The sequence below is a fragment of the Etheostoma spectabile genome, chromosome 11, assembly GCF_008692095.1.
Source record: "Etheostoma spectabile isolate EspeVRDwgs_2016 chromosome 11, UIUC_Espe_1.0, whole genome shotgun sequence".
NCBI lineage: Eukaryota > Metazoa > Chordata > Actinopteri > Perciformes > Percidae > Etheostoma > Etheostoma spectabile.
The window spans coordinates 8815714-8840985 of record NC_045743.1 but is presented as its reverse complement, the minus strand read 5'-3'; the positions used below and the strand labels follow the sequence as shown (position 1 = coordinate 8840985).

Sequence of the window (25272 nt, the reverse complement as noted above, 5' to 3'; positions counted from 1 at the left end):
TTATCTTTTTTTCCAGCATAAAGGGGAAATGTTTAATCCAATACCCATGGAAAAAGTAATGCATATCTCACTATCTTGCCTGTCTTCCGGCAAGATGAAATAGAAATTTTAATGCATTTCAGAGTTTTTCCCCCAAATGATAGACACGGGGGTGTCATATTTACAGTATGAACACCTGTGGTTTAATGCACTCTACAATACTGCCATCTCGAAGTTCTCCTGAACAAAACATGCTCTTGAACATAAAGGAAAGGCACAGAAGAAAATTATTCCTCAAGCTTTCTATCAAGCTTCTGCATTCATGGCAAAGTCTAAAGGGCATGTCAGTCCTCCCGCCTCTGAGAGAGGTAATTATCCTTTTCCTGTCAGAGAACAACAAATGATAGCCAACTATGGGGGTGCATTTTCAGGAGCTGAAATTTGTCAATTGGAAGGAGAAGGAGGTTTAATTTTCTGGCAGCTGCATATCTACTTTTATAATGGTTTTTTCAATGGTCATTTGTTGTATGTTTCTTTTCTATTCACATGAGTCTGCACAGGGTATAGTGCTGTGAGCTTCTAAGGGTGTGTTTATGTGCCCTGTATTAACATACCTATTTATAGTCCTACACTTTCTTACAGTCATCCTTTTTTATGTTGTGACCATTTCACAGATTATATATTGTCCAAGTAATTTCCCTTTCAGCATCTGTGTTTTTTTTACCTTTCAGAGAAAGCAGTGAATGGAGGGGAAATTATCACAATTACTCATATAATTGAGCCGTCTTTGTAGCAAGTGCAGCTTCAGAAGCCCTTTTTTCCATCAGCCAAAATGGTTTCATTATATGGGTTTTTCATATTCCCTGACACAGGGCTCTGCTGAGGGCCTGGCGCGTGGATGAGATGCAGGATGAACAGAGCGAATCATTAAGGTCACAGTAGGAATAATTATCCCAGCTATGGAAAGAGCATCTACAGCCTTTTTTTCCCCGGGCACAAATGCAGTGTCCACGGTTTTGTTACGAATGGAGCTTCTACTTATACAAAGAAGAGAGGGGGAGAGCAAGACTTGTATCAACATGACAATTTTCCATCATTAAGACTAATGACAGGCACAGACTGTGGGGATCAAGGGGAGCACAAAAAAGAGAGACGCATTCAGGTGTTGGCTGAGTGCTGACCTCCTTCCTGTCTTTGTTGGAGACTTAACTCTTAACAAAAAACTAAAAAGGGGTTTCAGACTAAAGGCGCAGTGGCAGCTGAACGTCAAGCCGCCCAGCTCTCCATGGGCAAATGACTTAATTGGCGAATTTGCATGTTTTCCATTTGCAGGGAATGAATTCAATAAGATCTACGTGTAAAGATGTTTAATCAATCATTGTTCTAGTGTTGGTGAAATTATTTCCCAGCTTATAGCTATGTTATATGGATTATATTCCTGCAATCCATCTCTTTTACATCATTACACAACTGAGAGTTGGTTAAATTTCAATTATCCTTAAAATTGATTTTCTCATTGGTTGATGATTTGATGCCCAAATCTTCACTTAAAAGGTGGGGATAGTGTAACATGTAGCAAGTATGTGACACTAGTTTCTTTTACAGTTTAGCTGAATTAAGTAAAAGCCATATTTTCCCAAGTCCTTTCTCCCCAGCCTTCACACAGGTAATTGGTCATTTTGCAGACAATTTCAGGCAGGTTGGATGCTTGCTGCTGCTGTAATGGGGACAGCATTTCTACCAGTTCGCTGGAGCCTTTTCCAACCTGTGACCCCCAGCTTTTGGAGGAAAGAGCTGCTCTGGACACTGAATAGTGGTGGTGGTGGTGGTGGTGGTGGTAGAGGGGGGCAATGACCAGCTTTAAGTCCAATTACACACATGTTGATTACAGTTATTTTTTTCGTCCTCAGAGAAAGATTTTGCTGTTAGAGATTTCATTCACTGTGAATAAAAGAGTCACATATGTTCAAAATTAGCTATTTATGATCTGCTTTTGATAAGGAACAAAATGTGCAAAAAACAACAACACATATTAGTATTTAATTTAATGCCACATTCACTAGCTGATATTTTCTATTATCACCAGACTTCAATAATCAACAATGGCCTAAGTCCTAGCAATGAGTCCAGTTTGCAGCATTTGGTCAGTACATCCCGACCTGATGTGATGCAGATTCCTCGCAGGCATCAATGCCTAAAACAAGCAAAACAACCATTATGATCCTTTGCACCATTTGTTTTAAAGCAACACATTCTCATAGTTTAATTATTTAATTACCGTCAATAAAGGACATTATTCTTCTTTTTGGTGTATATTAGAGGCATAATATGTGATCCAAAAATAAAATAGTAGCCACCAACAGCAACATTTGAAGCAGGAGTGGAACCTGCTATGACTCAAACTGACTGGCAGATCTTTTGAATTAAATGACTAACAAGTTATTAATATTTCCTGGTGTTTCTAAATACTCAATAATTATCAAATGAGAAAAAACGTTTTGAATTTAGAAGTCAAAATATCTGAATAAATCATCGTATATGGAGAATTAAAAAACATGCCCTTTAAATAAAAACATCAGTCATTCTTTATGTAATTTCAGAACCAGTTGAAGGTTATTTGATGAAGTGTTGAAATCTGATTATCACACAAAAAGTAAAGTATTCAATAACCCATTAAGTGAAATTATCATATAGAGACAATAAATTTTGGATTTGACAGTCCAAATATACTTTTCTTTCCTCTGTATCTTCTACTAACAATTAAAAAAACTATACATGATTTCATTTCCCCACTGTGTCCCTCCTGACCCTTATGATAATGCAATCAATTAAATATAACAATCCTGTTTCTCAGATATTGGGATTCATTTTTTTGTTTACGTATAACTCTGTAAACAAAATCAATTCACATTTTTGATGCCACATTGAACATGAAAATAGACACTGAATCAAGTTAATTGAAGTGCATCTAGTTTGCGTTCATTGACGCTGCTGCAAATTACAGGATGGCAGCCAGCAGCAAAGCCAGAGAGGAAGCAGAACAAAAGGCAATTTCACTTGTTTGATCCTCTGCCTTTCAAACGTGAAATAAACCTTCATATAGTGTGAAAATTCTGCTGGAAGTCACTCACTGAATTACATTTGCAGCTGAGGTCATGTGGTAATGATGTCCATGATGTCCATTTTCAGTCATGCTACTATGTAAAATATACATATGTGTATATATGTATATATATATATATAATATAATATATATATATATATATATATAGAGAGAGAGAGAGATAGAGAGAGAGAGAGCATGGAAGTTTTGTCATGAATTAGTACATCTCAGACGGACATGTTGAGTTTACGCATCTAAGAGACAGCATGTAAAATTGTGGGAAATTATTGAACTTTAAATAAAAAAGTTTTTTGTTTCATTTGCTGACAGAAAATCATCAGGAGTAATCAAATGTCATCAGAAACCTAAAGCTGGGGGGGGGGGGAAACATATTTAAATCCATCAAAAAAACCTAGGTTACGCGTGCATTCTGTCTCCTCTATAAAGGAGGGACATTAATAAAAAATAATAATAAAAAAACTCCCTGCATCTCCGATGACAATAATGAATCCCTGTTCGCATGCAGAGTCTGCAGGGTGCACGCGGAGCTGTGCCTTCACAGAGGATGATACGCAGTTTACCAATGCACCGCGGTCGGGATAATATTTGGTGGCTGTGAAAATGTGGGTTGGCATGGCAGTTGAGGAGGGCTTTCGATCACCGGACTGAAATGAAGTCTGTGACATCTTGGCCCGTTTACCCCTCCACCTCCCCTCCTCTTTCTGTCTCTCCACCTCTGCACTAACCCTCAGGTGAAGAGCAGCAGGTGTTAAAACACCCTCAGCCACAGAGCTACTCACTCCTAATGAGTCCTGCCTCCACGGCCCATCCATGCATGGAGGACTTTATTTTTAGCGTGGCTAGTTAGAGCCCTGCTGCCCTGCTGCAGGACGAGGCGCTGTGGCCTTCACTGCCCTCCTGCCAGCGAGAGTCAAATTATAAATTAAAGTGGTAATTTTATCACACGCTTGCTCATCCTAATGACACCGAGGATGGCTTGATAAAAAAAATCCTTCAAATAAATAGTTAATCGTTTGGGTTCCAAGCAAATAAACACTTTGCAAATGATTGATGTTGCATAGGCCCATGTCAATAAAATGAATGTGATTTATGCAGCATATATTTCAACAAAAGCCTGTAATTATTATTGCTATTATTAGTAGTACTCGTGGTGTTATTTTTTTTTTTTTTTTTTTTTGCAAACTCTGCCGGTATTCTGTTAATGGTTTTGTTCACAGTCGCGTGTCAATTTGCAGATACTATAATCGTGGGAAAAATAATGACAGTTATCAGTCGCACCCACCAAGTACCCACACAAATCTGTCCTCTGTTCTGGAAGATGATAATTATTGGTTGTACTACCATTATCATTGTCGTTGTTGATAGCGGAAATCTTGAAGCATTTTTCGAAAGTAATTCCAGAGAAATCACTTCAAATTGGCCTATTTTAGGGGACAAGGGACCAGCATTCGTTATAGCCTAATATTGCACAGAAATCTTTAAATTCAGGCATCCACAGCCGCCTGGCACACTGTGGCACACGTGCCGTGATGTCAGCGCGTGCATTTTGACAACACATTTTGCAACTTGCTAGTTCTGTTTTGAGTTCAATTATGCAATTAGGCTACACTGCTAATCACAGTGACGGAATTTAACTGCCTTTAATTTGTTATTCAGGTGGAGATGGAGGGACTGCGGATGGAGCAGCCAGGCTGTGTTTCTGCTCTGCACCAGAACAAGAGCTGCAGCCTGCAGAGGAATCCTGAGAAAATGAAGAGCTGCTGGATACTTCCTTCTTTTCTTCTTCTTCTTCTTCTTCTTCTCTTCTTCTTCTTCTTCTTCTTTCACCAAGTGCGTCCTGCGAAGGCTTTCTGACCCCGGATGTCGCGGATTTATCTGCTTCTTTTCTATCACATGAATTCTTTTTTTAAAGTAAGTTGCTGATTGAAACTAATATCTTATTTTTTTAATATAGCCTGGTCAAACTCTACTGACAGCTGCAGCAGTGATCCCGTTTGAGCTTTTGAGTTGTGGAGGTCTAAACCTGCAGCTCAAGAAGAAATATCTCCTGTGAAGTCAGTCGTCAGTTCATGTAAATCAAATGTCCGTGGCTAATTATTCTTGTAAGGCTGTGGGGGGCTGGCCGCACCCCCATCCTCACTTAGATCCATGCTAATCAGAGGTGCCAGTGTTTAACGAAACTGTGACCATTTATTGATTGCGGTAGAAGGCGCGTAAAGTCATTTCAATGTGATCAGAACATAGACCTGTGTGCATTCATGGCTGTGTTGTAAAACAGGGACTAGTTCGGCGGGAATATAACCCATAATTCCCCACGACTATAGGCTACATCATTGTTATGAAATAATGCAAAATTAAAACATTGTTTAAAATGTGGGCCTACTTACACGTCGGTCTGTTAATCAGAAATGATTGTTGAACTATATTTGCTATTTTGTATGTGATGTTGTTACATGTTTTCAGGTTTTTATAAAACATCATTAGACCTAACACCTGAACCAACGAACCTCATTTGACATTAGAGCAGAACGTGCTGCAGGTGTAACTGAGACCTCCAGCCAATGGAAGTGTTAAACTCATGACTAATTACAGACCTACTTATGGAAATTGAACACTAGTGTTATGCTAATACACCTTACTCCAGATAGAGCTTTAATCAAAAAAGCTTTAATCAAGCTGGCCGGCAGAAAGAGCAGCTCTAACAGGGCTGGAAATATTATGCAACATGGGGCTAATAAATTACGCTCACTATATGACAACCGCCACTTTTACGACGTGACAAACCTGATTGTTTCAAACGCTCCACCGATATGGGCTATGACAATATTTACTTACATTTCAAAATGTTTGGATAGCGCTGAGACAAAAGTGAATCAGGTGTTATCGCCGTATAACAGGCTATGCAATATTATCAAAAGTTGATACCTAAAATATATGTTAGCCTACTTGACGAATTGTAGGCCTAAATAATAACCTAATAGTAATAATAATAATAATAGTAATATGGCTTAAATGTTGACGTGTCAAGAAGAAATCGAAGCTTTTTGTGTTTTTTCTCGACTTTATCAGGTTCTTCGGACCCAGCCCCAGCGTCGCCAATCGGCTTCCCTCGTGGAGAGAGTGGACCAATCAGCGACAGTCTTTGATGAATATTCATGAGTCCGAGATTCAAACCTTTGAGCGAGTTTGTCTTGGTCCACAGCATCATACCCAGGACTTTTCACAGGCTACAACTACATTTTCTTATGAATGGAAAGAGAAAAAATCAGTTCGGCTTAAATTGGGACCCATCCTTCACTGAGATCATAGAAGGAAAACAAGAAAAGCAAGACAAGGGGAAACGCCAGAAGAGATGACAATGACTACAATTCCAGAAAGTCTTAATAGCCCTGCCTCAGGAAAAACCGTTTTCATGGAGTTTGGACCCCCGAGTCAACAAATGTCGCCTTCCTCCATGTCTCACGGACACTATCCAATGCACTGTTTACATTCTGCAGGCCATGCCCAGCACGATAGCTACAGTCCAGTCTCGTCGTTCCCCAGATCTTTGGGTTATCCATACGTAAACTCCGTCGGCAGCCATTCCACCAGTCCATATCTTAGCACAGTACAGACCTACCAAAACAGCTCGGCGCTCCCACAGACCCGGTTAGAGGAGACAGGTAAGTGTGCAACAGCATCTTTGGATCTTAAATATGAACTTTCTGTGATGGCACGTCTTTCGTCTGTAGCATATACAATCCTCGCTGCATCGAAAAGACGACCCAGATGTTGGAATTAGGCTTGGTAATTATTTATTGCGTAACGCTATAAACAATGTATCCAATTAAAGGTAATTATACCTAAAGTACAGCTTGTATAACTTGCGCTGGAGTATTCATAGCTGCACAGCACTGTTGGCTACAACTGCCTTCTTACTTGTTTGCTTCTCTTCGCCCTTTTCTGTCTCTCAGCACCAGAAGCAGAGAAAAACACAGTGGTGGAAGGCGGAGAGGTTCGATTCAACGGGAAAGGGAAAAAGATTAGAAAACCAAGGACTATCTATTCCAGTTTACAACTTCAAGCCCTGAACAGGAGGTTTCAACAAACTCAATATTTGGCGTTACCGGAGAGAGCTGAGCTCGCGGCGTCGCTGGGTCTCACTCAGACACAGGCAAGTCCCTGAAAGTCCCTCAAATAGCTCCACTCTGCTGCAGCACCGTTACACCTTTTAAATGTTTTTTTGTTTTTTTTCTCAGCAAAATGCATTATTAATGTTATTATTATTATTATTATTATTAATAATAATAATATTAATATTAATATTATCATCATCATTATGGAACACCATTCATCAAAAGTAACATAATATTCAACGTTAGATACCAAATTAAGGATTTTTCCCTACATTTTCCTGAATGTTACCATAGGTGTGTTGTTAATATCAATGACATCTTAATACAGTCACGATCAAGGACAAAATAATAATAAAAATGCTTTGCTCTTGATGTACTAAGAAACCTGCTGCGTGCGTAAAAACGTGACTAATTTTGCTTAACATGCCTAAAATTGACTAAACTGTCGTTCAGTCAGTGTTCTAAGAATTTCCTTTGTCTCTCCAGGTGAAGATTTGGTTTCAAAATAAACGCTCTAAATTCAAGAAATTGATGAAGCAAGGCGGTGGCACAATCGACACCAACGCCTTAGCCACCGGCCGCGGGCTGTCGAGCGGCTCTCCCTCGGTGACACCTGTCTGGAGCTCACCGACCGCCACGAAGACTTCGGTGGGGACAACCGGATCTTACATTCCCAGCTACACCTCATGGTATCCAACCACACACCAAGAGTCTATGCAACAGTCACAGCTCATGTGAACAAGGAGCTCAGCCCTCGACTCCGCCACGGCTCGTGTATCAAGATGGTAAGGGGCCTCAGCGCGGCGCAGCACTGATGCTACTCAACAACAACCCCGGAGTTTGCTGCCGCATGCTGACACAGTGGCCTCCCCATGCCGGATGCCTGCAAGCAGCGTAGAAGAAGAAGGGAGCTTAGAGACTGAAAAGGCACGCAATGAGCCCAAGGGCAACGAGTCTGACAGTCAACGGAAACCGTAGACAAATTGGTCCTTTTTTGGCTGCTGTATATCACTTTCGTGTCAGGTTCTATTTCATTTAAGAAAAAAAAAAAAAATCATATTTGTGTGAGTTATTCTGTTGATGAGAAAACACATGTTTGTTTACACCAGATGTTGGGCCCAAAGTAATGATGACCTAAAAACCAATCTGCATTCATTAACAGTTAAAGGTCTTTAACCAAATAATGATAGGCCTAGTTAATTAATTCCACCATCACCATCCTGCTTACAGCACAGTCTGCCACAGGGCATATTGTGCAAAGCCTCAAATGGCTACTATGTTGTTTATATGTGTTTGTTATTTAAGTTAAATTATTCAAACTAGTTTTTCTGTTTAGGTCAGTCTGTGTTCATTTTGTAAGTGTGTTTGAAATAACAACAGTGTGTTGTTAATGCTGCACTAACGCAAGCAAAGCTTTTCTATGCCGTGCCCCGATGTTATGTGAAAAATGTAAAGAGTCTGACAATTTGCTGCTTAAGAAAAAAAAAACATCTTGAGGGTGAGCAGCTTATTTGTCCCTGTACTTTGTACATACTTTTCAGATTTGTTTTTGTGCTGTACTGGATACGCTGTGAAACAGGGTTTTAGGCTTTCTGTATTCGTCGAGATGTGTTTAGTCAAAATAGAAAATATTAGTTTTGTATTGATTACTTTAATTTATTTATCTGTTTCTGAAGTTTATGTGCATAATGTGCAAAGTTTCAAAAGCAGTAAAATAATGATTTAAATTATGTCAAGAAAGGTGTCTGATTCAAACCCCCCCCCCCCCCCCCCCCCCCCCTCCCCCCCCCTCCACCCTCCTCTCATGTGAAAAGAAAAGGCTTCAGCATGGTGCAGGTTTAATGTGAGCTGACACAAAGCAGTATCATGTTGGTTATTGTAGCAGACACCGTGTGAGTGCGTTTGTGTGAGAAAACGGCTCGTCGTTCGGATGTATGGTCGTGTTTAGCATTTCTACATGGGTTCCTGCTGCTGCTGCTGCTCACTGGTTGCAGATGTTGTCAAACCTCTGGAGTGACTAGAGATGAGAAGTCTGACGTTGCATCTAACAACAAATGCTGTCTTGCAGCTACGCGAATATATCTTAACGGCTATATTTTCACAGCATATTAAATGAAAAACACAAGAAAAGCATAAAAAAGACGAGAAACCACTGGATGCCTTGCCAGTAGGCTCTAAGCTGCATCATTTCTATTATCGTCATTTAATCGCGGTGCGGGAGACCTGAAATCGTTCAACAACATCGCTTGTTTCTTTTCAGCTTTTTTTTTGGAAGATAATCTTCTTTCTATTTGTCTTCCGACAATCCCCATTTTCTGTCATGAATGGGAGAGATCAATTGGGTGTGTTAAGTGAATAATCGCGCGAGAGGCAGGTGCTGCAAAAAAAAGCCTGGATGAGCACGGGACACAGGGCGGATCAGATGGAGAGCAGTGAAAGTGAAACGTTCAAAGGCCTTCTTGTTTGGGCTTCACACTTCATTCTTTTACTCCAGTCGCGCAATCTCGCAGTAAGCCTTTTAGGAGATTTTAATCAAAATATGTTTGCATTTTTATTTATTAGGATTTCTTAGAAAATGCCCTGCCCAGGTGGAATTACCTCTCCATTTAAACACCATACAGAACTGGTTATACATGGCCATAATACTACTACTACTACTACTACTACTACTACTACTACTAATAATAATAATAATAATATGAATAATGATAATAATAATAATAAATGACAAAAAAGCTAAACAAAAAATAATAAGACAAATATTCGAGAAAACAATACAATGTGTCTAAATCTGAAAGGTAATGTTTGTGCCTGAGTAGAAACAAAACAATGAAAGAAAGAAATGAATTGTGAATTACCTGTAGCCATACTCGCTCACCTCCAGCTGCATTATGGACACATACACTAGTTCTGCAATTCTAATGACACATTTGATGACATTTGTGGGGCCCGCACAACATCCCTTTAAGAGGCCAACAGAGAGAGGAAGGCCATAGACTATGTTACATCATAACCGAGCACTTCCTTCTTTTCTCATTTGTTTCATTTATTCTTTGTTAAATGGTAAATCAGACCGTTATAATATCTTATCAATATACTTATTATAATTATTAGGCTATATGAACGCTGGCGCAGTTTTGTTCTTATAGAGCAACACCATCAGTTTAACTACCGTAATTAGCTTCAAGGGGACTGAAAAGAAAGAAACTCTGGCCTAGTTGATCTATGCTCCTTGTTTAACATCCCGGTAACAGCCCTGTCTCTATTGTTATTATAATACATAACTCAGAACATATACAGTCCTTTGTGCACAAGCCAGAAGCAGAATAGGTATACGTATATTTTAAAACCATTAAGAAAGAATATGAACTGTGCTGTTGCCGTAGTGAACATAAATCTGCTTACAGCCCCAGAAAGGCGCAGCTGCACATCCAAGAGGGTCAGCGTTATTTCTCGGTATTCTCCCCTTGATTATACGAGCTGAGCCCATCAAACCCAGCATAATTACAGTCATTTCGCCCTTATTTATTCTAATGCAGTTTCCCATCTCTGAGGTAGCCTAATTATGAGCATTTTTTTTTTCGCACGGAGGATCTTTCTGCGTTGACAAAAGAGATAGTGCTCTGAAAGAAATGTGCTGCTGAAATAGAAAAAAAAAAAGCGAAATAGGTGAGGTGCCGTTTCGTCACTGTTCCTCAGACTATGTGTAAGGCTGGCAAATTGCTTGCAGGTGTACATCACGGAGTTGTCAATGCGAAGAGGCTTCAAAATTAGCAAAGCACAATGCAAGAGTAATGATAGCAGCGACTAGATTAAAGAACATGTTCTGTGTCTCCCCTTTCTCACAGTTCCTCTCGGTGTGAACAGCTCTCTTTGCTGAATGACTTTTTTTCTCACAAAAGCAGCACATTAAATACACTGGATCCGTTAAAAAAAAGTTTTTACCGAATTTACAGAATAAAATCAGTCTTTGAAATAGCTTCATATCATGACAGAATCGTCACAGATTCACAGATTTGACTAAGAATTCAAATAAATAAATGATGTAGGAATTAACTAAAAATGGTAAAGTATGCCTGGAAAGACTATAAACCTGTTTTCTGTTTTTTTTGCTCATGTCAAATGCAATTCCATCCTTGCGCTACTTCCACAGAGAATTTAAGAAGTAAACCTTTAATACACACCTTTCCGTTTGAAAGAAAGAGGCAAGCTTCCTCTGGATTTTGGCAAAAATCAGCATAGAGGCAGATGAGCAGCAGCATCCCACAGCACAGACACAAGATGAGCGCTTACATCCCACAAACTGTGTCCCATGTGTTGGTCTAAGCTATAACAGCAGAGTTCAGAATATGACTGAAAATGTCTGCTTTATTTCCTCTCTTTATAGCTGATGGAAAAAAATGTAGATTATTAGCATAAATGTTTACTCCTCATTACGCTGATGACATTGTGCACTTGAGATCTTGGTAATCTTTGGGGGAAATTATGAGTAATTTCTTAAAATTTAAAGCAGCAGTTACCATGCAATTCAGGATAATTCTACGTGGGCTCCACACGGATATAATTATCGTTGAGTCAAGATGTTAGGCTAAAAACTATGCATTGATATTCCCATTTATTATGTACATACAACTTTGACAATGTTGACGCTTGAAATAGCGTGAAATTGTCTTGTGTAAAAATAACACCCCATATTAGGACATGTAAAATTGCGAAGAATTATATAGTAATTGCAGGCTTTCAGATTTGAAAGCCAGAATGCTCAAACCAGAGCAAATGTGGATGAAATTACAGATCTGTGTATAAATTAGGATAGGGGGTATGGCATTTACAAGTTGCCTAGAGAAATGCAAAAGTAGGCCTATAAACCACATGGCTCTGATCCCTGAAGGAAGTCATGGAGCAACAGAGAATATCCAGAAATTATTATCTTTATTTTTGTTATTGTAGTTATTTATTGCTTGGGTATGTTATTTTATTGGTTATTTATTATTTTATTTATAATTGTTAGTGCAGTAGGCCTAGTAGGCATGGTGGTTTGTTTTTAGGAGGAAACCCGGATGCTGATATTTAAGCCAACATATGTGCCGGATAGCCTCCTTTAACCGGCCGCGAGTAAAACCAAACTTAAGGGAAAAAAAGCCGGTAAATTTTATTCCAGTCCCCCCGGGTGAGTGACAGCAGGCCTGTCACGATGTATTCTCTGTAAAAGAAAAAAAGGATCCGGAAAAGGGCCCACACAGAGGCAGGCTTTATAGGGGCCCAAGAATCGGCTTAAGTTTTGGGCCGCACAGACCGCCCATCCCGGGGGTCTGATTGTCAGCCGGGAAGGAGGCTGGGCCCCACATGAAGATATAGAATGCAAAGCAAGCCCTAATTATGTAAGGAAACGACCATTTGAGGCCCCGGGTTGTGGGGAAGGGGGGGGGTAGCAGTGATGACCGAAGGGAAAACTAAGGATGGGTTGTTTTTAATAATAAGCCCCCGATAGGACAATAGGGGATCGGGCAATATAGCTCTACGAAATACCCTTCCCCAATAAAAAAAAAAGGCGTTTGGATTTGGGCCCGTTAACGCTAGTACGGGATACCACCCCACGTAAAAAAGTGGGGAATGTGTGTTTCAGAGTCGAGGCTTTATTTGTGAGACGTGGAAATGTTTCCGGGGATTTTGTAGCTCGGGCGTTTTGGCCCAGTCCTCTTTTTCTCTTGTAGGCTGAGTTTCCCCTTTTGGAAAGGACCTCAGTCCACAGGGAGGAGTTGGTCATAACCCACCCTCATCTTCCCCCTCGCATCCCAAAGGCTTGTTTTTCTTTTCCCCTCCCCCGAGCCGCGCCCCGGGCCCAACTCTGCCTGCCGGCCAAATGACCAGGGTTTGGCTAATCATTATGAAAAATTTATCTTCGTTTGGTGTTTAGCATCCTAAACACGCTTTTTTTTTACAAACCAACCCACAGCCATAGCCTTATTTTACTTAAGAAAAGTTTAAATTTAAATGAAAACTTTACTAACGTTGTTTTAAAAGCACCCTTTAAAGGGCCCGGGTAGTGGCGATTTTAAAAAGCCCAAAGCCCTGATGGCCGGGGACTAGCGAAGCAAAACCCGCTCGGGCAACCCTGGTTACCGGAACACAATAAAAGGGAGCAAGGTTTCTTCAGTCAGCTACGGTTTGTATTATCGGGAAATTGTTTCAGCCTATCCCAACCAACACATGCGACACTCAACAAGGGGTTTAATTTTTGCTCCAAGCCCTAAATTGCCTTGTACAAAAAAAAAAAAAATTTTTTTTTAAAAAAAGGGCCCAAAGAATACCCCATATTTTATGCTCTTTTGCTAAAGGGAATGGGGCATAAGTTCCCATGTCACCCAAAGGCCTGTTTAGCAAAAAAAATCCCGGGAGCAGAGAAACTTTTTGGGAAAAAAAAAAGGGAGGTAGGGCGTTTTCACAGAAAACTTTTTTATTTAAAAAAACGTTGGTCTTAAGGGAAAAAGGGCTAAAAAAATAAGACAAAAAATTTAAAATTAAAGTGTGATACAAGTAAATCAGAGGGTGGACAATCAGTAGCTTACGGTGGTTAATGGTGGTTAATTTGCAGCAATAGCCAGAAAAAGAGTGACATGGTCTATCAAAAAAGCTGTGGTAAAATATTTACAAACGTAGATTCAGAAACTTAGGCCTATATTCAAATCAACTAGCCTAATGGCATAAGGAATGAATAAAGGTAGCCTACGCTGTTTCATCGCACAACAAAATGAGGTCATATTGAAAAAGGCACGATACAGTTAACATGTGCTACATTTGTGACAGGTTGTCCTGCGCTGAATGTTTTGTTTTTTGCAGAAATGGCAACAAAGTGACGTCCGCGTAAAAGTAGGCTTGCGCCCGGCTGTGATTGCTTTGGGTAATAGTGGTTCATTCATCCCTCCACATAAACAAAATAAATAAATACAAAAATAACTGTAGAAATCTGTGACTACAATTTGCCAGCGCGAAAACTGGCAAGGTCCATGAGCCTGTCTGGCTCCATTAACTTCTATATGCTTGCAACTTCGCATGGCACACACGAGGTCTGTAACGTGAAGGTATTGGCATTTGTTTCTTTTTTCACCAGTATTTTCCGATTTAAACCCGATGTTTTGCTCTCGTTTGTTTTAGAATATCGTCCCAGCGCTTATGGCGGTGTTGTGGTGGTGCTGGATCAGAGGCTGCAGATGCGTCGCAGAGTTCGTGGTAGAGTACCAGGAGTAGTTTGCCAAAAACGCAGTCGTGTTGGGAGGGCTGCTACTCGGAGGTAAACTGGAGTTGACACTGCTCATTCTTTGAGTCTGTGGAAAGTCCCAGGCAATAGTTGGTGGGGACGTGCAGGGGGGAGATTCACTGGAAGCAACATGTTGCTCTGGGGGGATTTCTCCACTTTTCCACAACTTCTTGAACTTGGAGCGGCGGTTTTGGAACCAGATTTTCACCTGAGGAAGAAACGGATACAAGCATAAAATTGATTAACCATGTAATTTCTCAAATCCCCCTCACCGTTTAATTACGTTTCACATTATAATAATATATTAACATGACCTATTATAAAAACCTATAATATATATTATAATGAGATTATATGTACTGTATCCACGTCTTAGCTGCACCCACCTGTGTTTGCGTGAGGCCCATCGAGGCTGCCAGCTCGGCCCGTTCTGGTAGAGCCAAATATTGCGTCTTTTGAAACCTCCGTTGAAGTGCGGCCAGTTGAAAGCTGGAATAAATGGTTCGAGGTTTCCTGACCTTCTTTGGTTTGCCATTAACCATCCGGATTTCTGGCTCGCGCTCTTCTTTCTCTGAGGGAACATTCAAAAACAATTCATGTTACGCATAAAGGACACTGTAGTTTTTCAGTTGCATAGAACTTTTGGGCATCTTGCACGGCCTTACGTGTTAAGTAGATATGCGTTAACCTCATAATTTCGTTTCATCATATTTGTATATTATAATGCCAAGGGAGACATATCAGAGTTTGTTTAAGAGTTGTGTTTAACAACACATTCATTTAGCATTTACTATCAGTGTTTGGTGCGAGTAAGCTATATGTCTAATAATTTCTGACCACATAATTATCTTGTCAATTATGTTATGCGTTCATTCAACTTCCACCTCATACAATTCATGCCATAAGCAAGTTTTAAAGTTGGATCTCAAACAAAAAGATGAAATTAAAAATGTATTTTTTAAAAGAATGTAAGACCATCTTTACCTGTATCGGCTGGAGTAGGAGAGGAGTTGGAGCCGAAGGAGCTGTATGCACCATAGGATGAGTTGAAACCAAGGTCGTATGACTTTGTGTTGTATGGCACAGTGCTCGTGGCGTTACCGTGGTACTGGTAAGAGCCGAGTTGGCCAAATGGAGACCCTGCGCAATGGCCAGGCTGTTGGCTGTTGTAATAGCTGCTGTCCGTCGCCGTGGACACTGGCAGAGTCGGAGACTCCTGCGATTTGTGCAAGCTGTGGTAACTGCTTGAGGTAATCTGGTTTGAATGCATATCAGTATTTAAGTTCTCAAAAACCCCAGTCATCTTCAAGTTGGAGTGGAGCAGCCTCGTAACCTATGCGCAAAAAAAGCTGAAAACACGACTCAAAATCTTGGACTGATGACACCTTTTCGTGAATCGAAACGCATCCCCGTGTAAACTGTGGCAAAATCAGCGAAGGTGTGTCCCTCTCGCAGTGGCCTGTGATTATCTGCTTCGGTCGGCGGTGGGAGCGCATTTATGTGAGAGGGAGAGAGCGAGCTACTGTGTCTGAGGCAACCAATGAGTAGGCTGCCCGAATGACTACTCCCCACCGCATCCACCCTCCATTATTTGTTCAGGTCTGTCTGTCCGGGTTGCCTACAGAGTTTCCATTAACGACTCTCAACAGAACAAGAGAAAGGTAGGCCCAAGGCCCAACAGGTCTGGTCCTATAGTAAGTATCTCTATGTGCAATCGGCCATAGGCTACAGAAGATAAAATGTGACTTCAACATATATGGATAACATGTAGGCTACACATCAGAAAAAGCAAATTAGTTTTCCCTGGCATTGCGGTTATCCCTCTTCATTTGAATTTTACGCTTGTCAGGGTACAGATTTATGTGCGTTTTTCAGTAGCCTACATTATGTAAGTTTATAGTAGAACCAGACCTTTTTATGGCGGCCTAATTATTGTTTACATGTTGGCCTTAAAACCCTCAGAAAACTAAGTGACAAGTACAAAACGAATTGGAACCACACAGAGAAAGGAGGTACATTGGGAGTAGGTTAAAGGGGGATCTAAATACGTGAGGTGACTACATGAATATAGCTAAAGCGCCCCCAGGTGTTGGAAATCTGTCTTACAGATGTTTTTTCTTTTGTATTTCCCTTTGTCTGCATTGAGCTATACAACAGAAACACGAACCGCCTTTTAAACAAACTCCGTTCTGTGTGAAGAGGTTCACAGAATGGTTCACCAAGTCAACTTTCACACAGAGTCGAAAGTGTTGATGATGCGTTTAGTCCTCCTGAAGTACAGAAGTTTATGTGATGACAGTGTTGTTGAGACGTCTGTGTTCACCGCCACAAGATGGCAGCATAGTGCCTTTTATTAAAGCAACTGGGGTACATTAAGCCAGTTTTCTGTAATGCCACTGCATACTTGATCAGACTTAAATTGTGAATGGTCAACTTGCTTTTTTAAGTTCTGTCGGCCAGAGCATCACTAAGCACTACAGGCAGACTCATGGACATACAGAGCTGACAACATAATCATTTTACGATCTAATGCAAACAAAAGCAATAGCCCAATATTATCTTTATGAAGCTTTTCAGTTTGTTGAACTACAGTGAGGTTTTGAATGTGTTGGTTTATTGCATCCGATATTTAAAATAACACCAATTACAAAAAAACACCACAGCCACAGAGTCTCTTCAAAAAAGTACATTATAACTCATGGAGAGAATTTCCCAAATCTAAGCAGCAAAGGCAGAGACACCCTGGTCCATTTGGTCAAGCTCCAGAAATGCTTGATCCTAGAATTACCATATTCTATACTCAACAGTGTCTGTGACTCTCCCTGCCTGGTAAACGCCAACACCTTTCAAACTCAATGCACCCAGTTCGTAACACAGGCTTTCGGTTGTAAATGATATTCCTGGATGAGGTATCTTCAGTAATTTTGTCAGACTTAAGAAAATTTCCTAGAGGCACAGACAACACTACACAACAGTTACAGTCTGAGTAGTCCTCCCTATGACAGGTAAACAAATCTTCACGTGTAAAATTGATGTCATGTCCCTTTAAATTTCTTTAGTCTGTAAAAAGCCTTATGCTTGCAGTTATATATTTTGTAAATAACTGCTCTTTATGATTCATTTCTTTGTTGTTATTTTCCTTTATTCTGTCCAGTTGTAAGTGAGTGCACAATGAGACCCTTGTATCTAGTCCAGGGAGGCCAGTGGGGCTGCATGCCTCTACTCATTAGTGGAGCACAGTCTCTCTGCTGCCTGGCATCTGAGCCACGATGATTAGATTAGATTAGATTCAACTTTATTGTCATTACACATGTACAGGTACAAGGCAACGAAATGCAGTTTGGGTCTAACCAGAAGTGCAATAGCAGTAATTGAGCAACAATGAGCAACAATTCTAGAAAAAGACATTAAAAGACAACCGTTTAAGCAATTATCTTCTCTGTTCAAGATTATTTTCATCAAGGTTTGGCTGAGTTTTTGATTTGAACACTTTTTCATCAGACAATCAGACATCAGACAAGTTATCAGACTTTTAGATAGCAGTTAAGGAGGATTTTCACAACATATTTCCCTAATCTCAGATTTCACAGTCAACATCAACATGTGCCAAAACATTCTTAATAGCAACATAGTTCATATCATACCTTTTCTTTCAGCCTTTCATGAAATAGTTGTTGTTTTTGCTACTTAAGTTCTTGACGCCACGCACACCCAGTTGGCTGATAATAATTTTGATCATCGGCTGCAGAGCAGCTGGCGTTGGGGATCTTCCCAGTGTTCAATGACATGAAAATGATGCCAAACGACAGGAGCCAGACGTAAGGAACTTTTATCATGCATTCCAAATTCCTATTTAAAGAGGATCTTCTTTTGACTTGGCACCATCAGACAGATGGGATTTTTCTTTTTTTATTCCAGTTCAAATAATCGAATTTTGGGTATTTACGGTGCAAAAAAGGAAAAAACAACAACACTGTACATAATCTGTTTTTGCTCTCCTATCAAAACCTAATTCTTATTGAAACGTCCATCCACGATTTAATATTTTTTGAATGCTAGAGTAAGTTGGCAAGTTGCCACACATGATCAGCGATGACCTAACAATGATCAGTGCATGTTGTCAGTTTGGTTTTAATTACTGAAAGTTCAACACGCTCAACAAAGACAACACTTTGGGATCCTAGACCATCTATTGTGAGTATAATGAACAGAACACACAACGTATTGAATCAAAAGTTTGCAAAAAAGTGGAAAAAAGATCTCCTACTCATACTAGAGACAATTCTTGCTATATAGCATTAGGCTACTATAGAGTATGTAGTGCAATCCATATGATTATAATGTGTGCTGTTTCAATCACCGTTGGATTACAACATTGCTATCATGTCAACCATGTTTAAAAGGCTGTGAAGAGAAAACATGCTCTTAAAAAGGCAGCACTGGCTGGTATTGTGTTGAGGAATCAAAGTGCACCAAACAGGAAGTCATTATGAAAGATAACAACCCTGACATTCCGAGGAGTTATTGATCTTAAGCATTTTTATCTTGCAGTTATGTTGTTTTTTTTTTGTGTGTTGCAGAAGCTCCAAAAGGCAAACAATAGCTGAGATCTTTTCAATTACACACCATTTGCACACCATGAGTTAATGATACAAAAATAGTAACAGAAGTCAGAGCTCAATAAAGGAGTAGCACTGCATGAACACACAGTGTTTACTGTGTTTACAATAGTAATGGCAATTTCCAGTAGGGAACGATCACAGTAGAATTGGCAAGACATGAGCCAGAAGGGAAGGAAAACTATTCCCACCTAGAACGCATGTTCTAATAAATATTAACTTTAGATACAGACGTCTATTGACTTCAGGACAAAGTGGAAAATATGAAATCCTAAATAAACCTGAAGAAATGTCTATTATTTTCTGCATAATCCTTCATGTGCTGAACAATGATAATAATGATAAGGCTTTAATGATCTTTGTGGAAACAACACTTCATATCTCACAAAGCTTTACTGCAACAATTGTCCTGCAACTTTTAGTTTTTGTTATTATATATTATACATATTGTATAGAAGTCTTGTTTGCCCATGTTGTGTATGGTGGGAGTCGCCACCTGTGGGAAGACGGAAAGTGTTTACTGTTTTTGATTAGTGTAAAGCATCGGATTCTCAAAAATAAAGCCTAGGTTCTGACTAGATGGCTGCTTTTGGTGTTTGGTGCCCCATATAGTGACACGTTTTGAAACGTTTTGCTGTGTGAGACTGAGCGAACCACACATTAGACTAGACCCTTCAAAACGTTGCTCTCTGCTTTTCACCAAGCTGAAAGAAAGATAATTTTTTAAACCTAAAGTACACTTTAGCACATAAAGTGTGTTGGATATAGCACGTTAGTAAATCAAAGTACAACAAAGTCAATTTTAATTAGACCAAGTTGAATTTTACAGAACAGTTTGAATCAGTCTAATTTAATTAGCATCTAACCTAATCTGTTCTACAATACCTATTAAAGAAGTGCATTCTTTTTGGTAAGCCAAAGTATGCAAATACAATGTTAGTAGACTATATTTAAGCATAAGATTATTTTTTGATACCTAAAGAATATAAGCTGTTCCGACAGGACAGCTTAGACTTGAAATGGGAGAAAGAAGGGGAATGACATGCAGCAAAGGGCCGCAGGTCGGCGCTGAATCTGTGGCCGCTGCGTCAGGGACTAAGCCCCTTCATATGTGCACCCGCTCCACCAGGTGAGCTACCCAGTCGCCCTAAAGTCCAGTTTTTCATTAACTAAGTAAGTTGGTTCAATTTAGCACAGCATAAGGCATCTACTTATTTTGATAATACAATATAACACATATAATTGACACACATTATCACAATTCAAATGTTTTTTAAACTTGGGTATGATAAATAGATGTAGGTTTTATTACTGTCCTTAGGGTCAACAGGGGCAGTAATAGCGTTTAATGTGGGCAGGTCTCTAGCTCCGTAGAGTGATTTGGCTGTTGGTAAACTGTCTTTGCTGATCTCCTGCTGGGTCTATTGGAGCATTCATCACCTTGGCAACTCACCCTTTTAGTCAAATCACATTACTGCAAGTTTTCTAGCTTTGGCTTAAAAGTTTAAATACCTCAATTACAATGCGCCCAAACAAACCAAAAGAACGATAGGAGGATTATCCATTGTTTCCAAAATGTTTTTTAAGCATTAGCCCAAGACACAGAGTCAGCAATGATGAGGTTATTACATTCATCTGCTGCTTGCAAACATGGAAATGATTTACCAAGTGCTTCTTGACCTCTCCGTCTGAGAGGGTGAGCCTGTACTGCATGGCTGCGGACATGAGTGTTAAGTTGGAAAGCCTCAGCATGGTGTTCAGGATTGAGCATGTGCTTCCTCAGAATTAGTCATGGTGGCTTTTCCTGTGAAGAGAAGTTATTTTTAACAACAAAGGCTTTAATGATGAGCACAGGCAGGGCAAAACATTTAAAAGGAAGTGAATGGTTTTAAAACAATGAAAGCTGTACGGTTAATGTTTGATGCTTTACATCAAGACAATCTGTTAATGTTTGATTAAGCTACAGCCCACCAGCAATATTTTACACTACAATCTTAATACTCAGAAAAGGATGGGCAGAACATTACTGATCCAGTGCTGAGGTTGAATAAAAAAAAAAATCTAACCTAATCTTTGTGCTTTCTTTTAATTCAATGATCAAAACCTCCACTGAAATAATATAAAAAACTGCTCGGTGCCTGATGTCCAGAAGAAAAACAAATAGATAAAAAAGACAGTTTGTTGTCTTTACACTGTCTTTTTTATCTATTTTTTTTCTTGCTAAAACTGCTGCTGGAATTTTCAATTTCCTCGCAGGAGTCATCCCAAAAGGATCAATAAAGAGAAATCTAAGTCTCTAAGTCTAATGTGAAAACAAATCTTGGTTCTCCGGAAAATCTGGTAATTTTTTTTTAAATTTAGTGATGATATTTTTCACAAAATAAGATTGTCCCAACCCAAGTAAATTCCCTGCCTGCTGTATGATTGTCATGACATAATGAAAATACACCCTAGAGGGAATTCCATCACTGTAATGAAAACATGGTTTTGCATTTTGCATGGATAACAAAGGAATCCCCAGAATTCCCTGTGTCATCTGCACGGCCCGCCTGAGAAAGAATTCAGAGAGGTCTGTGAGGTCCCACTCCCTTCATTGTTGATTCAACGGAACCCCCCCCCCAACCAGGACCCATAAATGGAAGCAATCCTTTGTGCAGGGGGAGTGGAGCAGATATACCGCGGATGGTCTCCCTACAAAAGGGCTGTGGCACTGTCACAACAGGACCAGGATCAGCTGCTCCCCTTTTCACACAGTGTGATTTAACGCCGTGCTTCACACAGACACTGATGCAGACACAACTTCTGCAGTCACTCAGCATCCATGTACCTCAAGGGCAGAACAATTAGGGGGCTCTCTTCCCTATTTCTGGATGCAGACACCAAAAACATGCCTAGCATTTTGGGCATACTTCCTTGTCCCTCCATTTACTTTTGGGTTTGGTTTCCTCCACCCATCTCTGTTATGTTGACTTCATTACTGTGAAACAGAAGGAGCTGGCCCTTCTGTCTTACCAGGGTGTAAGTTTCAGAAATTTTAAAATGTAATCATTTCAGCATGAAGGTGGCAAATCAGTGGAATCCAACCATTTACACTGGTACCACTCTCAGCAGCTCTACCAAGGGTGACGTAAGTTGTCCAGATTGCAACCAGGATGTAAAATCCTCACAGGATTGCTAAATCAGTATAAAATACAAGAACTTTTACATGCCTCTGTGTCCTGTTTAAGTGTCATTATCAATAAGACTGGGACGAGATTTAAGTATTACTGTTTAAAATAAGAACATCCATCTGTTTGTAATGCATTGTAGTCATCACTATGGTTTTATGCCCACTACCAACTGTGCATTTTGGGCATGTTTCCTTGCCTCTCTGATAACTTTGGGGTTTGGTTTCCTCCAGCAGTGTCTGTTATGTTGACTTCATCACTGTGAAACTCGAGGAGCTGGCCCTTCTGTCTCATGACAGAGAGAGTTTCAGAGCTTCTAAAATCGAATCATTTTACCATGAAGGTGGCATGTCAGTGAAATCCAACCATCAAAATGAATGATCATTTACCTCTTAACAAATTCTAAACAAACACTTGTGCCATATGACATTAAAAGATCAGACATTTAATAACAGTACTTTGTCCAGCAACGTTCAGAATGACAGCCTCCCTAGACTGTAGCTAGTGAGGCGTATTGCATACTAAAAATGAGGAAGCATGGGAGTAGCACTGATCCCCCCTTCCAAAATGTAACTTAAAGTGCTCATATTACGTCTTTTGGATGTTTTCCCTTTCCTTTATTGTGTTATATATCTGTTTTGTGTATGTTATAGGTTTAAAAGTGAAACAGCCCAAAGTCCACCCAAAGGAACTTACCATATCCAACAGAAAACACTGTTCACAAACTGCTCTATTGTAGTCCAGCCTTTACTTCTAGGACAAACACGCGTCACTTTGTAACACATGTTATAATGCTCGCCTAGCTGATATTATAACATTGTGAAAAGGAGCATAATATGACACTTTAATATATACACCAGTAATTTGACCAGGGGGCCACACAGACTTTCTCAAGTCAGTGTTCATTTTATTTGTACAAAAGTGCAGCTAATCTGTGAAGAAAGGCCTCGTCAGCTGCAGGGGTCCACCTGTTTAACCTGCACCATCTCTCCGGTTTCTCTATTCCCACTGACCTGAGACAATACGAGGCTGGGCAGCTTCACCTTCTCTCGCAGCTCGTGTTACACAACCACCCAGGGCAAAAGTGGACATGAAAGTGCTGTTTGTGTGGTTGGGTAAAAGCAGGTAAAGGCAGCTACAGATCTTTTTGCTCACAGGGACAAACACAGACCATCAGCAAGCAATTTAAGCAACATGTTTTTTGTTCTTTTGATCAATGTAAGATCAATCACCGGTGAGGATTTACAGTTTTGTAAGCATGCGCAAATGAACTTTGTCTTTTCTCCACACTGCCCCTCATCTGTTCCCATAAAAATAAAAACAAATAAATTACATTGCAAATAAGCTTCAGCTATATATTTCATAACATGCATGATATGATGTGTATCTGTCCACATAAAAGCTTTAAATTGTTTTTTATTGGCTCATTAAGATTATTGAGAACTTTTAAGAATAATGATGCAATCAGTGTTAATCAGTGTCTGATTAATATTTATTTAAATTGCGGGATAATATTTTGGCAGGTCATCTTTTATTTTATTTTGCATAATTGCTCATTTTACTGGGTTAATATGTAACATAACAAATATCTCACCCTGATTGTTTAGTGGATATAAAAAATTAAGACATTGATCTAGGACACTAAACAATACTTCAAAGGGAAATGTCATGATTTAGGATAGAGAGCAACAGATAAAGGATTCATAAAAATCATATACATCGTTACACAGCAGAATTAGAGACAGAAAAGGATTAACACTGCGCCTAAAGTTAAGTCTGTTGTCTCTTTCTAAGACACGGGTTGTATGATGGGGTATCTATCTATATGTATCTATCAATTAAACAATATTTTTCAATTAATGAGAGGCCAGCAGAAGACGTCACCGGACTGGTTACATCAGTGAAGAGGCTTGTGATGTGTCAAGATCTGATGCATCTGTTACCAAACCCACAGCAACAGAGATGCCATTCACATAGCTACACACACACAAGTCCACACACACGCACACACACCACACACACACACACACACACACACACACACACACACACACACACACCACACACACACGCAGCACACCACACACACACAAACACACTGTTGGAATTTATAATTGCTTTGCTCAATATTGTGTGAATTATGATCATCATTTGAGGGTGTTGTGTTCAGTTCGGGTGAGTAAATGTTGCAGTGGAAAGGAACATCAGGCAAATGTAGCAGTTGAAGAGAGTAACACCAGACAAAGGAGTAGTCTATAATTCTTGTAATAAATTATGTGCTTACATGACCTTGTTTTGAATCTACCGAAACCTAAAGTTGCTGAGCCTTCTGTTGGGAGTGTCTTCCTTCCAAAAAAGAACCTTGGGGCATAATTGTTAGCCACAACAACACACACAACACACACACACACACACACACACACACACACACACACACACACACCACAATGCCCATATTGTGTTCTAAGGGATTGTGGCCCGGGCTGGTTCAAACTTCACACCAGCATCAAACACTGGCAGATACATTGATGAATGTGAGCAGGCCATACAATGAAGCTGTTTTCATATTTCATGCAGGTTTGGATGATAACAAAGCCGCTACTCAGAATATAAATACTGCTGCTGGTGGGTGAAAACCTCAAACCTCTTAAATGCCAGGTCTTCAAGAACTATGAAGATGATTCTTGTGGAGCTGAATGTCTTAAACCTGGATGATCATAAAAGTTTTTTTGTATGTTCTGAGGTGACTGACGATCTCTCACGTGTTTCATGAACACAGAACCACAAGACTTTTTCTGTATAGTTCTTACTTATTCATGAACATGGTCCTAAGCAGGTGTTATTATTGAATGTGCATTAATATTTTATGTCGACCAACCCCCAAACCAGAATATATTTTCCATGTCCAAGTAGTCACACGTGTAAATCGGGGTTGTGAAAAAAATCCTGACAGTGATTGAAATTCCAACCCTTCCAAAGAAGCCTGTAAGTGACCCACAGCAGCTTGTCC

General features: G+C 39.9%; 2 protein-coding genes across 2 annotated transcripts; one reads left to right on the top strand and one right to left on the bottom strand.

The window, feature by feature from the left end:
• Positions 1–4920: 4920 nt before the first annotated feature.
• dlx1a (distal-less homeobox 1a) lies at positions 4921–9333 on the top strand. The gene is made up of 4 exons (XM_032528998.1): positions 4921–5014; positions 6173–6765; positions 7057–7256; positions 7705–9333. The coding sequence occupies exons 2-4, from the start codon at positions 6456–6458 to the stop codon at positions 7954–7956; spliced, it is 762 nt and encodes a 253-aa protein (XP_032384889.1). The 5' UTR covers positions 4921–5014; positions 6173–6455; the 3' UTR covers positions 7957–9333.
• Positions 9334–14317: 4984 nt separating this feature from the next.
• Positions 14318–15977, bottom strand: dlx2a (distal-less homeobox 2a). Its single transcript, XM_032528997.1, has 3 exons — positions 15461–15977; positions 14863–15047; positions 14318–14684 (listed from the first exon to the last, which is right to left on the bottom strand). The coding sequence occupies exons 1-3, from the start codon at positions 15777–15779 to the stop codon at positions 14370–14372; spliced, it is 819 nt and encodes a 272-aa protein (XP_032384888.1). The 5' UTR covers positions 15780–15977; the 3' UTR covers positions 14318–14369.
• Positions 15978–25272: the final 9295 nt, after the last annotated feature.